General features: G+C 35.4%; 3 protein-coding genes and 2 long non-coding RNA genes across 13 annotated transcripts; 3 read left to right on the top strand and 2 right to left on the bottom strand.

Moving 5' to 3' along the window:
• Positions 1–319: 319 nt before the first annotated feature.
• Positions 320–2,986, bottom strand: LOC112494388. The gene is made up of 4 exons (XR_003059758.1): positions 2,866–2,986; positions 2,241–2,786; positions 833–2,148; positions 320–747 (listed from the first exon to the last, which is right to left on the bottom strand). It is a non-coding gene; the product is annotated as an uncharacterized LOC112494388 (long non-coding RNA).
• LOC107267966 (tryptophan 5-hydroxylase 1) lies at positions 2,715–7,810 on the top strand. 5 transcript variants are annotated; one of them, XM_015740200.2, is made up of 12 exons: positions 2,715–2,849; positions 2,930–3,049; positions 4,010–4,223; positions 4,315–4,418; positions 4,669–4,736; positions 4,857–4,907; positions 5,561–5,659; positions 5,734–5,780; positions 5,849–5,984; positions 6,070–6,196; positions 6,573–6,802; positions 7,259–7,810. In XM_015740200.2, the coding sequence occupies exons 1-12, from the start codon at positions 2,751–2,753 to the stop codon at positions 7,617–7,619; spliced, it is 1,656 nt and encodes a 551-aa protein (XP_015595686.1). In that variant the 5' UTR covers positions 2,715–2,750; the 3' UTR covers positions 7,620–7,810. The 5 variants fall into 5 exon arrangements, with proteins under 5 accessions (XP_015595686.1, XP_015595685.1, XP_015595688.1 ...); XM_015740199.2 differs by having other exon boundaries at positions 2,721–2,849; positions 2,909–3,049; XM_015740202.2 differs by lacking the exons at positions 2,715–2,849; positions 2,930–3,049 and adding an exon at positions 3,203–3,637.
• LOC107267973 lies at positions 4,125–11,656 on the bottom strand. Of its 2 annotated transcripts, none has more exons than XR_003059757.1 (6): positions 11,540–11,656; positions 7,224–7,400; positions 6,547–6,718; positions 5,183–5,305; positions 4,310–4,432; positions 4,125–4,236 (listed from the first exon to the last, which is right to left on the bottom strand). It is a non-coding gene; the product is annotated as an uncharacterized LOC107267973 (long non-coding RNA). The 2 variants fall into 2 exon arrangements; XR_001537723.2 differs by lacking the exon at positions 11,540–11,656 and adding an exon at positions 7,480–7,606.
• Positions 8,005–10,459, top strand: LOC107267968 (suppressor APC domain-containing protein 2). 4 transcript variants are annotated; one of them, XM_025085211.1, is made up of 7 exons: positions 8,023–8,160; positions 8,221–8,524; positions 8,606–9,081; positions 9,239–9,385; positions 9,452–9,664; positions 9,747–9,886; positions 9,969–10,336. In XM_025085211.1, exons 2-7 carry the CDS (start codon positions 8,236–8,238, stop codon positions 9,973–9,975), a joined length of 1,272 nt encoding a protein of 423 aa, XP_024940979.1. In that variant the 5' UTR covers positions 8,023–8,160; positions 8,221–8,235; the 3' UTR covers positions 9,976–10,336. The 4 variants fall into 4 exon arrangements, with proteins under 4 accessions (XP_015595690.1, XP_024940979.1, XP_015595691.1 ...); XM_015740204.2 differs by having other exon boundaries at positions 8,005–8,087; positions 8,221–9,081; XM_015740205.2 differs by having other exon boundaries at positions 8,221–9,081; positions 9,969–10,459.
• LOC107267971 (multiple epidermal growth factor-like domains protein 10) lies at positions 11,522–13,374 on the top strand. The gene is made up of 4 exons (XM_015740210.2): positions 11,522–11,818; positions 12,674–12,811; positions 12,900–13,028; positions 13,127–13,374. The coding sequence occupies exons 1-4, from the start codon at positions 11,770–11,772 to the stop codon at positions 13,189–13,191; spliced, it is 381 nt and encodes a 126-aa protein (XP_015595696.1). The 5' UTR covers positions 11,522–11,769; the 3' UTR covers positions 13,192–13,374.
• Positions 13,375–13,479: the final 105 nt, after the last annotated feature.

Below are 13,479 nucleotides of genomic sequence, written 5' to 3'. Positions count from 1 at the left end.
CATGGTAATGTTAATTGGGAGTTTCAACTCGAGGCTCTTTTTTATGTTTATCAGGATTTTGAAAATTTTCTGAAAATCAAATAGAGTCAAGTAGAACAGGATAAATTATACACTAGAATGTACAAGTTGACCTTCGTGGGAACAGGAAGAGGCTGACGTACAACTTAGTGCAAGACTTTTTACTGTCAATAGAAAAAGTTGTAGTCATCCAAGCGAATTAGATTGAAACATTTTTTAAGAAACATCAAAAACTCTAATTATGTAACATTATTTATGGATTTTTTATACTTTTCTTATATAATGACTCTTGCCTTACATTTAACGTTGTCTAGAAATATGAATATATATATCATACACTGAATATCTATATACAGATCCAACAAATTTCTATAGTACATAAATTCAAAAGCTATTTAAGTCCTTCTTCCAATTGACCAAATCCTGTAAGACCACCGGCTTGTGTACTTAATTGGGTAACAACTTGGTCGAGTAGGTAACAACTTATTTAAAGAACAGAATGAATTCTAAAAATGAGGTATCGCGCATCTTTCTTTGACTCAGTCAAAAAGTATGTAAAAGATACCTCTCAGTCACTCGGCATCTTTCAACCAGCAACCCTTCATTCGTGCTGAGAACCCGCTCTGAGAGGATCTTCGTGTTTACCGACACTGAATACCCATCATCTTGTACCTAGTCGGCTCTCTTCGTTGAGTCTTCATCCTGAAGACTTCATCCTCCTCGAAGACACTGAAATTATTTCAAGTATCACTTTAAATGCTTCTGAAAATTTATCTAGGATATGTAAAATAGTTCATTTTAGATTCATTTCTACCTTTAACTTCCATTTCAGGTAGTAACCAATGAAGGAAAATAAGTATTGCTCGAGCCCAATATATAAAAATTTGATTTTTAATCTTGCAATACAGTCTATACCCAACAAACACAAGATTATACGTAACATGCCTGTTATTTATAATTTCCCATTCATCTTAATGACGTCAATATCACAGCGCTGTTACATTGCCGTTATGTGTCTGAGTGGAAAATTACAATTAACATGGACGTTGCATCAATACAGTGTTTATCGAGTAGCTATACATTTTTTTCCTTCTCATAACAAAATCCCATTCATTTGTCTCTTCCATGACGATTATAACATCGCAGTAGGATCCCAGACATTAGAAGTATCCCTTGGGCATCTGAAACAACTAAAACGCATTGTAAGAGGGACTGATATCTCATCCCCACACGACTTTCTGGTGAATGAGCTTTGCTAGAACCCAATGCGGGTAGTAAGTGATTGAAAACAGGTGAAACAGACATTCGCCAAGATACAGCTAAGCCGTACAGAGTGACGTCATAGTAGACTCAGCAATCAAAGAAGACAGTACCTATAACAGTTTCGACGATGATGAAGGAGGATCAAAGAATATACTAGAAAATAGAAAAATATCTAAGAATATTTTTACTTGAGAAAACACGATTTTTTAAACATAATTTCGGTTTTCAATTCTTTGACTATTCTACATCTGTCTGCAGAATATTTTTAAGGCCCCTTTAGTTAAAACCCACTGTGGATTTCTTACCAAAATTCGATCCAGTTCATTCGTTTAATGCCAAAAGAATACCCAGTATAATTCACCTAGGGTAGCCCCAAGGTGATAGCTGATAGTGGTAAGTGATGGGGTCTGGTAATGTGCTGCATCTACTTTGCCAAGAAGTGGAAAGCTCGGGGCGTTCGAGCTTTTATTAAACATTGTCTTTGTTCTGTGAGAGGTTTCCTTGTTATCCATGACTATTGCAAGTAGAAGAGGTATCCATTTCTTTTAAAAGAAAAATCCATGCGACGTAAACGGTAGTAGATTTAAAACCGTCACCAAGTCGTTTCAGAAGAACAATTAATCTGTATAATTAATTACAAAGTGATTTTAGTGGAAACGAAAGTCTTGTAGTGGCTTTACAAGATTCTCTATCCAATAGCAGAGCTTCTGTGTTTTTGAAAAGCTTAACGATGCGTTACGTTCAATAATGGTTGCTCTTGAATGAAACTCCAGGAATCCTGTTTGTATGACATTGAAGTTATCACTCATTTGCATGACCCAATAACTTTATAGCTTCCTGCGAGAAATCCAAACTCGTAAAGATTTTCTAAAAATGTATACAAAAATAAATCAGTATCCTGTAGAATGATTCATATCGTTGGTTTTAAAATTTGTCTAATTAAATCTAGGATACTTAACTGGGTGACCTGGTTTTGTATTGTAGGTAACCTTGATTTTGTTAAATCCAATACTCTAAGGGTCCTGTTTGCACTTTTCGAATGCCTCCATTCGTTATCAGTTCTTGCACCTACGCAAGGGTTCCCAGTGACGTCACAGAATGTTTAGTAGCACCGTTACGGAAAACTGGAGACTCCGGATGGCAACCCCCATGAAAAGGGTTTCTCGCCAATGAGGAGACGGTTCTCTTGAGCAACGGACCAATCGCGATGAGATTGTCACTGAAGAACCAATCTGGCGGAGGGGTTGAAGGCTTAAGAGCACCAGGAACCCTCGAGAAACGGACACTGTCAGTAGCAGCCCTCGTAGAGGAGGTAGAGATCGCGTAAGACCATCAGTTCCAAATTGAAAAACGTGAAATCGGCAAGTTCTCCAGAGTCAATCAGCCCAATATCATCATCGGTCCATATTATCTCCAACATCGTCAGCATCGTCGTCATACATTCCTAGACCCCTCAGCAAGTGGTCATCATGAGCGGATCAGGAAAAGGACTCCTGGGTATGTGGCTGTACAGAAGAGGCAAAGAATGGGCGATAAAAGAAGGAAGTCCAATTCATAAAGCAAGAGACGTAAGTTACTCATTACAATGATCGTTGACCGAGGATGATCATTATGGTCCATTGCGAAGACATCATCTGATGATCCTCAGATTCCGCTAGTGGAGAAGGAAGCTGGTGACAATAATGATAACGGTGATAATAAGAATTCCGTGGTATTTTCCTTGAAGAATCAAGTAGGAGGTTTGGCCCGTGCTCTTCAGGTTTTTCAGGTATTTCTTCACTATCTGGCATTGCATAAGATCATTATTATCAAATTGAAAAAAGAAATTGCGACCTATATCTCAAGTAATATAGGCGTATACATATGTATTGAGATTGGATCATAGCATAGAGCTAGGATACGTTAATCCCCCACCTAGTGCAAATTGTGGAGGTATGGCTGACGAGCCTCCATGGACTTACGCCTGGAGACTTGTTTTACCTTGCCAGTTCTTACCTGAACATCAACCTCAACGCGTGCCCGTGTGACATAAGGAGTGACGTAACGGAACCGAGCATATTACAAAATTAACGTACTCATTTGTGATTCTCAAAATAGCCATCAATTTATGACCATCACTCTTTTCTTAATATATCACAAATTATTCGAGAGATCTGGTGCTATCACAATTTCTTTTTCTACTGTCGAATGAATTTTCGGTTTTTTAACAAAAAATAAAATTGTGCGCACTTTATATGTATCAATGCTTCGTGACATCTGTTATTCGTTATTATAATTGATACTAAAGTTATTGACACGCCTTAAGCATAATTTGTATCGTTACGAGAATTGTCACTCTGGACCAGTTGCCCTTGAGGTAACGCAACTATGTAAGAGTTATGATTGTATATGATTAAATTTTACTAGATATTCGTGAGTGGACTACGATATGGCTACAATCATTACCAATCGCCTTTTACCGTTGGAATTATGAAACCATGACCCTCGTTATTCAATTCCCAAGTCAATACAATTATATGAAAGTTAACGAATTTCATAAGAAACGCATAAAGATCATTTATCATGATTTAAGATTACCATGTGGCGTTAGCCAGTACTAAGAACAATACTAGATATTACAGTTCTTTATAGTACTATATTAAATTGTATATCTACGCAGTTTTATATTACACCGACGTTGTTCTATTTGTATCCCCTTAATTTAATTTCACATCGATTTTATCCAAAGGATTTGGGCGTTAATGTCGTCCATATAGAATCACGAAAATCATTGCGACGCGGTTCCGAGTACGAGATATTAGTTGACGTAGAGTGTGACTCCAAAAGGATGGAACAGTTGATGAGGATGTTGAGTCGTGAAGTGGCAGCCATTAATTTAGCCCAGTACGAACAAACCGGAAATGTACCCCATGCACCGACGTTATCAGCAGCACAAAGTTTCGGTGAGAATATTTCCTTGAAGTGAAGAAAAATGAATTCTTTAAAGGACACGTAAATTTATTGTTAAACTAAATAAATAAATATTTACGGCAGACTTCAGTGAGGTGAACATGCCCTGGTTCCCAAGGAAAATAGCTGATCTGGATCAGGCCCAGAAAGTTCTCATGTATGGGCTCGAATTGGATGCTGATCATCCAGTGAGTTTTTCAACCTGAAATTTAATAAACATTTAATTATTATTTCACAGACTATTATAAACTTTTAAAATATTAAAAAATCGTTGGCATCTTTTGACCATATGTTTTTAAATACCGTTAACGGAATCGCTTCCGTGAATTGCTCAAGTACCAATAGAATCAGACTATGCTATAATGAAATTGGCGAATGTGATTTTTCTCTGGTCTATTTTATTTCCTTTTATTGTTTGCTTGATCTACTGCGTTTCAGGGTTTCAAGGACCCCATATACCGTAAGCGACGTGAGCAGTTCGCTGACATTGCTAATAATTATAGACAGTAAGTCCATTGAATCATAAATCTTAGCCGCGCAATAAAATTTTGTCAATTTATCTTTATCACAAAGATAATAATATAGGAGTTCGGTATGCAGATATATTAATGTAATAAATCTTTCAGCGGACAGCCTATTCCTAGAATTCAATATACTCAGGTGGAGATCAAGACGTGGTGAGTGAACTGAAAAAAAATATATCTGTATATAATTATTTTTAACAACTACAAGCAGAATTTTTTTTATAATTTTTTTGGATTTATTATATCGCTATTTCTTCAAGACTTTACTCCTTTGGCGAAGTTTGAAGCGTGTTTTCTGCGCAACGACACCAATCAAGAAATCGCATGGATATCTTCTCTTTTTCTTTTTTTCAATCCTCCGTAACTACCATGTCTCGTTTTCGTGGAAGTTCAAGCTAGATTCTCACATCAATTTCAACTCCGTTTACCTAAGGCGAGACTTCTAGGTGCGATAGAATTGAAGGGAGTTGAATTGAATGCCATCTAATTGCCCTGATTCGATTCGTTCTCTCAATCAAGAAGCGACGGATATACAGCATCCTGAGTTTAATCTGAAATCAAAGACTCTTGAAACTTCGAATAAACGTACTTGTTTGTATCCCTGCTAAAAAAAATTGTTACAAAGTCATTTCAGTTCCTATGCCATTTTCTTATCCTACAAGAAAGCAGAGCAGAAACTTGTAGAAATTTTTAACAGTTATCTCTGTGTACTACAAAAGGAAGGATAATTGGATAATTGAACTTTGACAATTCATCTAGTTAGTTGTTTTCCGACTGTTACCAATTAATCATCATAAATTCTACAGGGGTGTTGTTTTCCGTGAGCTACATCAACTGTATCTGAAGCACGCATGCAACGAGTATCTTGACAATTGGCCTAAGTTGGTAAAATATTGCGGCTACCGGTAAGAAATATACTTAATGATTGTTTGATAATAAATAATTAAATATTAATCTACATATTTTTAATATATTATAGAGAGGATAATATACCGCAATTGCAAGACGTGAGTGTCTTCTTAAAACGTAAGTAATAACGGATATGCTTCTTTATATTAGATAATCCGATAGCTAATTGAATTTTTTTTTTAAAGGCATGACTGGATTTCAGTTACGACCAGTTGCCGGATATCTATCGCCAAGAGATTTTTTAGCGGGTCTGGCTTTTCGCGTATTTCATTGCACGCAATATATTAGACACTCCTCCGATCCCTTTTACACGCCTGAGCCGTAAGTTTCAATATGATTTTTCTTCGATTCTTAATATTTCTCTTTAATCTATGTTATTGAAGCATCTGGGTTTTTCTACTCCTAGTGACTGTTGCCATGAACTCCTAGGCCATATGCCGTTATTGGCGAATCCAAGTTTCGCACAATTTTCCCAAGAATTAGGTCTGGCTTCTCTTGGCGCCTCGGACGAGGACATAGATAAACTGGCTACAGTGAGTTTGTAAATTTTACATTAAATATTTTCCACATATTAATAAGCCCCATATAGCCTTCAATGAATCAGCTAAGAATTATAATTGAAATCTCAACAATAATTAAACCAATGAATAACAATGATTAATGATCGCTATTACAAATGACAAACGTGCTCGTGATATTGCACAATTATCAAGAGCATAATCGATTGCAATCGTTATAAACTGTTAGATAACGCTTAATAACATATTACATAGTACAAGAGACACTCCCACAGCTATTATATATATAGACCTCAAGCCCTCTCTAAGAATAAACAAATTTCCTATACTGATTATAATTCATTCATTAAAATCGATTTATTTACTATAATCAATGTGTTGACTATTCCAGTTATATTTCTTCACTGTTGAATTTGGACTCTGCAAACAAGACGGTATACTCCGTGTATATGGCGCTGGTCTTCTTTCATCAGTAGCCGAATTAAGACACGCAGTTTCCACACCGGAGAAAACATTCCGATTCGAGCCTGATGTTACCTGCAAGCAAGAGTGCATTATTACGTCATTCCAAAATGCATACTATTATACAGACAGCATTGAAGAAGCAAAGGAGAAAATGCGGTAATACTGAAGAACAGTGAATTACGGCATTTACGCGCCCTTGTAGACACTTTCATATTGATCGATAATCCCTGGTAGAAAATTCAATGACTTGGGCTAGTTCTAAATTCATTACATTACATATGCTGCTACCGGTGCAAGAGTGTATTATAATTCATTGCATCTACCTTACCGAAGATAATTCATCCATACCCGAAGGTCTGGGTTAATATATTGAAGTAGTAATGACCGTCAGAGCCAGTACTGGTATTTATAATCAGTAAAGCAAAACCGTTCCAAGATGGAGGCTTTTACCGTGAATGATGTTGCTAAGATAATTATAGTAATTATTTCCTAGTCACGAATAATTCACTTTTCAACGTAATATATTAGTATTTCGTATATGTTATATGTACATAGATGATTATAATGAATTTATTACCTGATTGATTGATGTTTTGATGATTTCTTTTTCAGAGCCTTTGCTAATCAAATTCAACGTCCTTTTGGTCTGCGTTATAATCCTTACACACAATCTGTTGAAGTCCTTACGGATGCTCAGAAAATTACCGCCCTGGTGAGCGAACTACGTGGTGACCTTTGCATAGTCTCCAATGCTCTGAAAAAGATTTATGAACAGGATGATACAGTGGATGTTGAGAGGATAACCAGTCTGCTGACTCAGGGGATTGATTTACCTCAAGATCTATCATCTTCGGAGAGCGATGACAATGATAAGAGTCCTAACGTTGAAGGACCTCAGAGAAATATGGAAAATAATCGAGAGAATGAGGATCAGTTTCGTCCTGATCTTAATGTACTTACTAGGCAGCGTTAAGTTAATGTTAAATGTTGGATAGATTCCAAAGGTATTGATTATCCATCAATTCTAAGTATTGTGATCGAAAGTGTACGTGTATACTTAACTCTATTATTCGCTGGTCATGAAGTACTAATTGAATCAGTAAACTTTAAGCAATGTGTAAATTGAATGTAGTATACAAAATATAGATTCTGTGTCTAATGGAATTCGACATTCAATATTCCCTCCTGTGTAATTATTAGTATGGAAAGGATAGAAACGTATATATATATATCAACTGCGATCTGCTGTGATCGAAGGTCGATACACTTTTAAGGATTTTGAGCCATCTAGTGGAACGAAATGAAATCAACATCTACCACCTTGCCAATGAACTTTCTAAAATCGGTCAGTGAGTATACGCTCTACTGTTTTGTATTATCCAGGTGGAAAGTAAAAATAAATTAAGTAGTTGCGTTGGACGGTGTTGCAGTGGGGTATAATGTTCGTTTTAAAAAAATTTATTTTCCATTACAAGAAACCATGAATTACATTTTGCATCTGGAGAACGAATAAAGTATATTACACGAATTGCAGAATATCTGGTACTTATACGCTCATATTTTTGTATTTGTAGTAACAAAACGGAAGCATGGCTCAGATACAAACGTCAAATCTTGATGGACTGCCAAAACACTTTGTTGCTGCCATGAGAACGCTCTTTGATATAATGGACGACCAGGGCACAGGTTTTGTCAAATACTCTGATATTGAGGGACGTTGGCAAGATGATGGTACACAAGGGTTACCAAAGGGAGTCCTGGAGAGTCTCAAGAAAGTCACACCACCGAATGGGTTACTCTCCTTTGAGCGGTTTTGTGCCGGTTTAAAGATTAGTTTATTCCAAATTAAATCTGATGGTGATGTTAAAAAGCAGGAAGGTCAGCCTAATAGACCACCTTCTGCGCCAATTTTAATTGCTGACAATCAAAATAAAACTGCCTGGACTTCTCCAAATACAGCCACAATAAGGCCTAACAATGCCATATCACAACAGCGTACTTTGAGTATGCCACAGCTGTTAAGTGGACGTAAGGAAAATGGTATGCAGTTGGAGCCAGTAGATGGACGAAATTGTTCAGAGCCAAAGTTAATGAAAGCTTATGGGCCTCCAAAACCACCCAGGATTGGTGCTGCTATAGAAGGGAGAGCTTTGAGTTCTGATAGAAGCTTTGATAAATCTGAGATTCGCACCGTGCTCCAAAATTGGCAAATGGGTTTAATGATGGGAGATGACAAATGTATAGATAAACGTCAATTAGTTTCTGCAAATTATCGCACTGACTCTCAAACTCTATTAAGACCAGCACGAGCTTTAGGTGATGGTAAAGCTGTCGATACACAGAACAACCAGCTTGGCTTACAACAAAAGAAATTACTAGGACGTCGTAGAGAACCAAGAAGACACACGTTGCAGAACGGTATTGATTACAATATGGTAAAGGATGTTCTCGTCTAGGGTTCCCGACTAAAAATTTTCACGCAAGAAATAGATTCACAGTATGATGATTTTAATATAATATAGGGTAGTTGGGAACCAAACTTTACTTCATTAATATTAACCCGACGTTAAATTAATAAAATAAATATTGTAGATGAAAAGAATGAAGCAAATTGAACAAGAGAAAGATGTTCTGCTACAAGGATTGGCTGCAGTTGATAAAGCCCGAGAATGGTACCTTAAACAAATCTCTTCAGCTCAGGAAAAAATAAAGCATCTAGGAAGAATGGGTTCCCATGTGGTACAAAGAAAATATTTCTTAGATAAAACTTTTCATAATGGTATACTTATTGATAATTAATAACAGGAACAATGGACCGAAGCACAACAAGAGCGACTCGAATTACAACGGGCTCGGGTTCTTGAAGTGAATCGACATCTTGCAGCCTTGATAAGCAGTTGGGAACGTGGTGGACTTCCACTTCATATGAACCTTGCCGTTCTCAGTACCCCGACATCAGCTCAGTTACATCAAGATATGTTATCTCGTCTCAAACAACAAAATCATAGATTAACAGAAGTTAGCATTGTATTACAGTTAAATTCAAAGGAAATGCAAAGATACTTCTAAAATGCTCTACATGTGACAAATTCTCTTGCAGGAAGTCAGCAAGAAAAGTCAACGAATAGCTTTGTTGGAACAGGAAAAAGATAGTTTGGTGCGAGAATTATATAACAGGCAAGGAATGGTACAATCCCGAAGATCCACGATGGTTCATGAACAGCACGATCAGACATTCATGTAAGGTACTACGAATTAATATAAAGATTTATTTTAAAAAAACATTAAACATTTGTTAACATATTTTTTATTTCTCTTTCAGAATATAGTTAAAATAAAAATAATTCCACAAAAGGTCTAACATTGAAAATGTAAGGAAGGGATATTTATTTCATATCTGGCTGCTGATAAATGAGCAAGCGACAGAAATAAAAAGAATAATGAGTCTTCTAATTTCAATTGTCGGAGAATCTGAACGGAGGAAAAAACATCAACTTGAAGATAATTCTATTTTTTTTAGTAATCATTTTTCTTACGTTATTAATTTTGTTTTATTATTGTAAAATAATTGTTATAAACTTATACAATTACTAATTTTGCTACAAAAATATATATATAGTTCTAACGCTTATATAAAACCATAAGATTGGTTTCCCTCTTGGGTAATTATAGCTAAAACTCGAATCTAAATTTCTGATTTATTAGCTATGAAAAATCTTGCTCCAAAGCACTGGTAAATTATCATTCCTGTAATCCGTCCAGAAATTATACTGTTATAATGTTTTATTAATAAATTATTTAAATAACATACTATTCAATATTTTAATTAATATAACCATTAAAATATATCTAGCTATAAATAATTGTCTGTACTAAAATTCTGATAAAAATCATGGTCTTCTCTCTATGCCAGAACACATCCTGAAGATATATCTATCTCCCCTTATCTACTTTGACCGGTTCAACTCTGATAAAGATAGTAGTACACTTCTTTACGCAGAATTTCCTATTTTAGAGCAGTCCAATAATCTTCAGAGTCAAATAAAATACACAAGATTGCTTCTTATTCAGTAAACGGTATAAAGATAAAAAGACTTCAAAAAACGTACTAAGAATAGATCAATCAAAATTTCCTTGAAACTTAAAACGTCAATCTAGACTCTAAAATTATCTTTATATTTAAACCAGAAATTTGATATTTCACAATTATAGATCTCACCACACACGTCGTCCAACTATATTTCCTCACTCTACTTGTATATTAGTCTTCTAAATTTCTAACGTACAAAATCAAAGTACCAGCCAAGGAATTGAACTTTCATAGCTCGTGCGTACAAGTGGAAAAGCAAAATTTTTAATGTCCATCGAAGTCGACATACATTCCATCGATTTCTGGATGCACGAAGTGTCAAGTGTTATCATTATTATGACCCAAAACCCAAGAACGTATCATACCTAATGATGACCCGACGAGGAAATTTATTATCTCTTGACTCTGTTCTACTCTTCATCGCGATTATTCACCGGAAGCCAGCAAAATGCACGCCTACTCTTTGTTCGATCCCACTTCGTCCACGGACTAAGAGTTAATGACGTTCAGAACAAAGAACTTGTGAGAGAGGAAGCATAGTTGGGTAATTATATAACAGAAAAATTGTCTTTACGAATAACTAAAGAGAAATAAAATTAAAAAGTCAGCGAACAAAGCATGAATGCCATGATGATTATGCAAAGGACACATGTGGGACCTGCCAACAATTTATGAAAATTATTGTTCACGACAATAATGCCTGCATAAATGCAATGCCACGAAATTCTGTGTTTTCTGTTTGTATTTGTAAAGACTGCATTTATATTTTATCATGTAGAAACCAAGCGACAGTTGACTCTCACCATTTGCACCCCACGCGATGCTTTTACCATCGTGGTTAACGACGCCTCCGTAGTCCGTTTAGCAGTCAGTCGCCGTTCGGACTTGATTCTTCTTCTCCGTCTTTAAATAAGTCTAAGTCGAGACTGACGGCACGGACTCTGCCCTTTGTGTTTTAGTGATTAACGGAGTTTAACAGCAGAACCGCATACATACCCGTCGACGTTTACCCTGGGTTATTCTTCTTTGCAATATGACGAGGATCAACTTACTGCCGGTGGCACTCTTTCTTTTGATTTTGGGTAGGATAATTGTCTTAGATTTGATTAATTCACTTTAATTTTCATTAAAAATAATCTCAGAAAATATAATCACTTTGAGAGTATTCCAGAAAAATACGTACATAACTAACCAGACAACGTTTATTGGATCAGTTAAATTAGATTTTACAAGAGCGTTCACCTCGGTTTATTTTAATCTTGTTTGAATTTTATGCAAATTGTTAAATAACCCGATCACTTTAATTTATCAAAAAGAATGTTGGACTTTTTATTAGTATTTTAATTCAGTGATTAGAATTAACTGAGTTACTGTTTAATATATTTTTACATAATGGTGTTAAAGTGCGTTAATATTTGAATTGTGGTTCAAGATCTGCGCGCAGGCGTTGTTGCAAAATTGTATCAAGTTTCATTCAAACACACGCGACTTTGTTTCTCTTTTTATATTTTTTTACGGTTCAATAATAATGACAAAACAAGTGATAGAAAATTGCGAAAAAATTGCCTTGGCTCATTCTTGCTATAATTTTAATGATGCACGTCGTTACTGATTGCATTTGAATGAAATACATTCAGGTTCAATTCTTCCAACCCGGTTATTGTTTAAACTCGTTAACTGCTTGATTAGCCAATCAAAATACTTGGATTTTGAATACAAACGAATTCTATGTATGGCTGAACTGTGTAGATGAATTGGGTCTCGTTAGATTAGGAAACGCCTTTGGAAAGATTGAGTTAAAAACATGCTGTTATATTCGCACAAAATATTTAAAAATGCATTATAAACAGGTAGTGTATCGCGTGGAATATTTTACAAAAGAAACATTTTCAAATTATATTTTTTTTAATTCGTTATATCATTTGTTATGAACATAGTTGCCAAATCAAGAAGCTGTGAGCTGGATCAAATGCGAAGTGGATGTCGCATTAATAGTGGCCAATGTAACTGTGGATATGGATGCAAATCTGAGTATAGATATGAAACTGTAGAAGAATGCAGATTGGCATTGAGAGGTACAGTATTTGCATATCTTCAGAGTTACAATTTGAATTATTATATGCAAATGATAATCCCTGATTTACTTAATTTTATTCAATGCAGGTGTACGTCATGATATATGTCACAGAAAGCCTTGCTTACATGGTGGTTCCTGTTTACAAATTACTCAAGATCCAGGGTACAAGTGTCTTTGCGAGGGAACAGGATTTTATGGAATTCGATGTGATAAATGTAATTATCAGTTATATTTATCTATCTTCTTACCTTGGAACCATAAATAATGGAAAAATGAAGTCTATCTTTTATAATTATCTGCTTACATTTTTCAGCCTGTCCAGGACCAAATAATCTACGTTTCCGAGGACCATTTCCATATGAGTGTGTTGTAATCTAACTGAAGAGGAATAAATTACAGCTTGTATATTCAAAAACAAGTACATTTATAGATGGTATAAAGCATTAAACATTATCTAATATAATCCTCTTTGGGAATGAGAGTAAAGAAAGTTTGTAAATATATGCAGATCATGACAGGTCATTACTTGTGAATGAAATAAATGTTCTTTGGAAGATTTAATGATCCATGTTTCACTCTTCTCCTGTCACTAATTATTTTTATATAATTGTTTATCTCCTGTGTAAGATTTCATAATCGATTTGAAGTCTTTAATGAAACTGAAGC

Source organism: Cephus cinctus, unplaced genomic scaffold, assembly GCF_000341935.2.
Source record: "Cephus cinctus unplaced genomic scaffold, Ccin1 Ccin1_scaffold0462, whole genome shotgun sequence".
NCBI lineage: Eukaryota > Metazoa > Arthropoda > Insecta > Hymenoptera > Cephidae > Cephus > Cephus cinctus.
This window is presented reverse-complemented; position numbering and strand designations above follow the sequence as displayed.

What these genes read in the sequence shown, in the direction of transcription:
- LOC107267966 (XM_015740199.2), top strand. Translation starts at nt 2,751, where the DNA reads ATGAGCGGATCAGGAAAAGGACTCCTGGGTATGTGGCTGTACAGAAGA. An exon ending in GTGCTCTTCAGGTTTTTCAG is followed by an intron (nt 3,050 to 4,009) that starts GTATTTCTTCAC and finishes TTTTATCCAAAG; the next exon opens with GATTTGGGCGTTAATGTCGT. An exon ending in CAGGTGGAGATCAAGACGTG is followed by an intron (nt 4,908 to 5,560) that starts GTGAGTGAACTG and finishes TAAATTCTACAG; the next exon opens with GGGTGTTGTTTTCCGTGAGC.
- LOC107267968 (XM_015740205.2), top strand. Translation starts at nt 8,236, where the DNA reads ATGGCTCAGATACAAACGTCAAATCTTGATGGACTGCCAAAACACTTT. An exon ending in ACGGTATTGATTACAATATG is followed by an intron (nt 9,082 to 9,238) that starts GTAAAGGATGTT and finishes TAAATATTGTAG; the next exon opens with ATGAAAAGAATGAAGCAAAT. An exon ending in GAAGAATGGGTTCCCATGTG is followed by an intron (nt 9,386 to 9,451) that starts GTACAAAGAAAA and finishes AATTAATAACAG; the next exon opens with GAACAATGGACCGAAGCACA.
- LOC107267971 (XM_015740210.2), top strand. Translation starts at nt 11,770, where the DNA reads ATGACGAGGATCAACTTACTGCCGGTGGCACTCTTTCTTTTGATTTTG. An exon ending in ACTCTTTCTTTTGATTTTGG is followed by an intron (nt 11,819 to 12,673) that starts GTAGGATAATTG and finishes TTATGAACATAG; the next exon opens with TTGCCAAATCAAGAAGCTGT. An exon ending in ATGCAGATTGGCATTGAGAG is followed by an intron (nt 12,812 to 12,899) that starts GTACAGTATTTG and finishes TATTCAATGCAG; the next exon opens with GTGTACGTCATGATATATGT.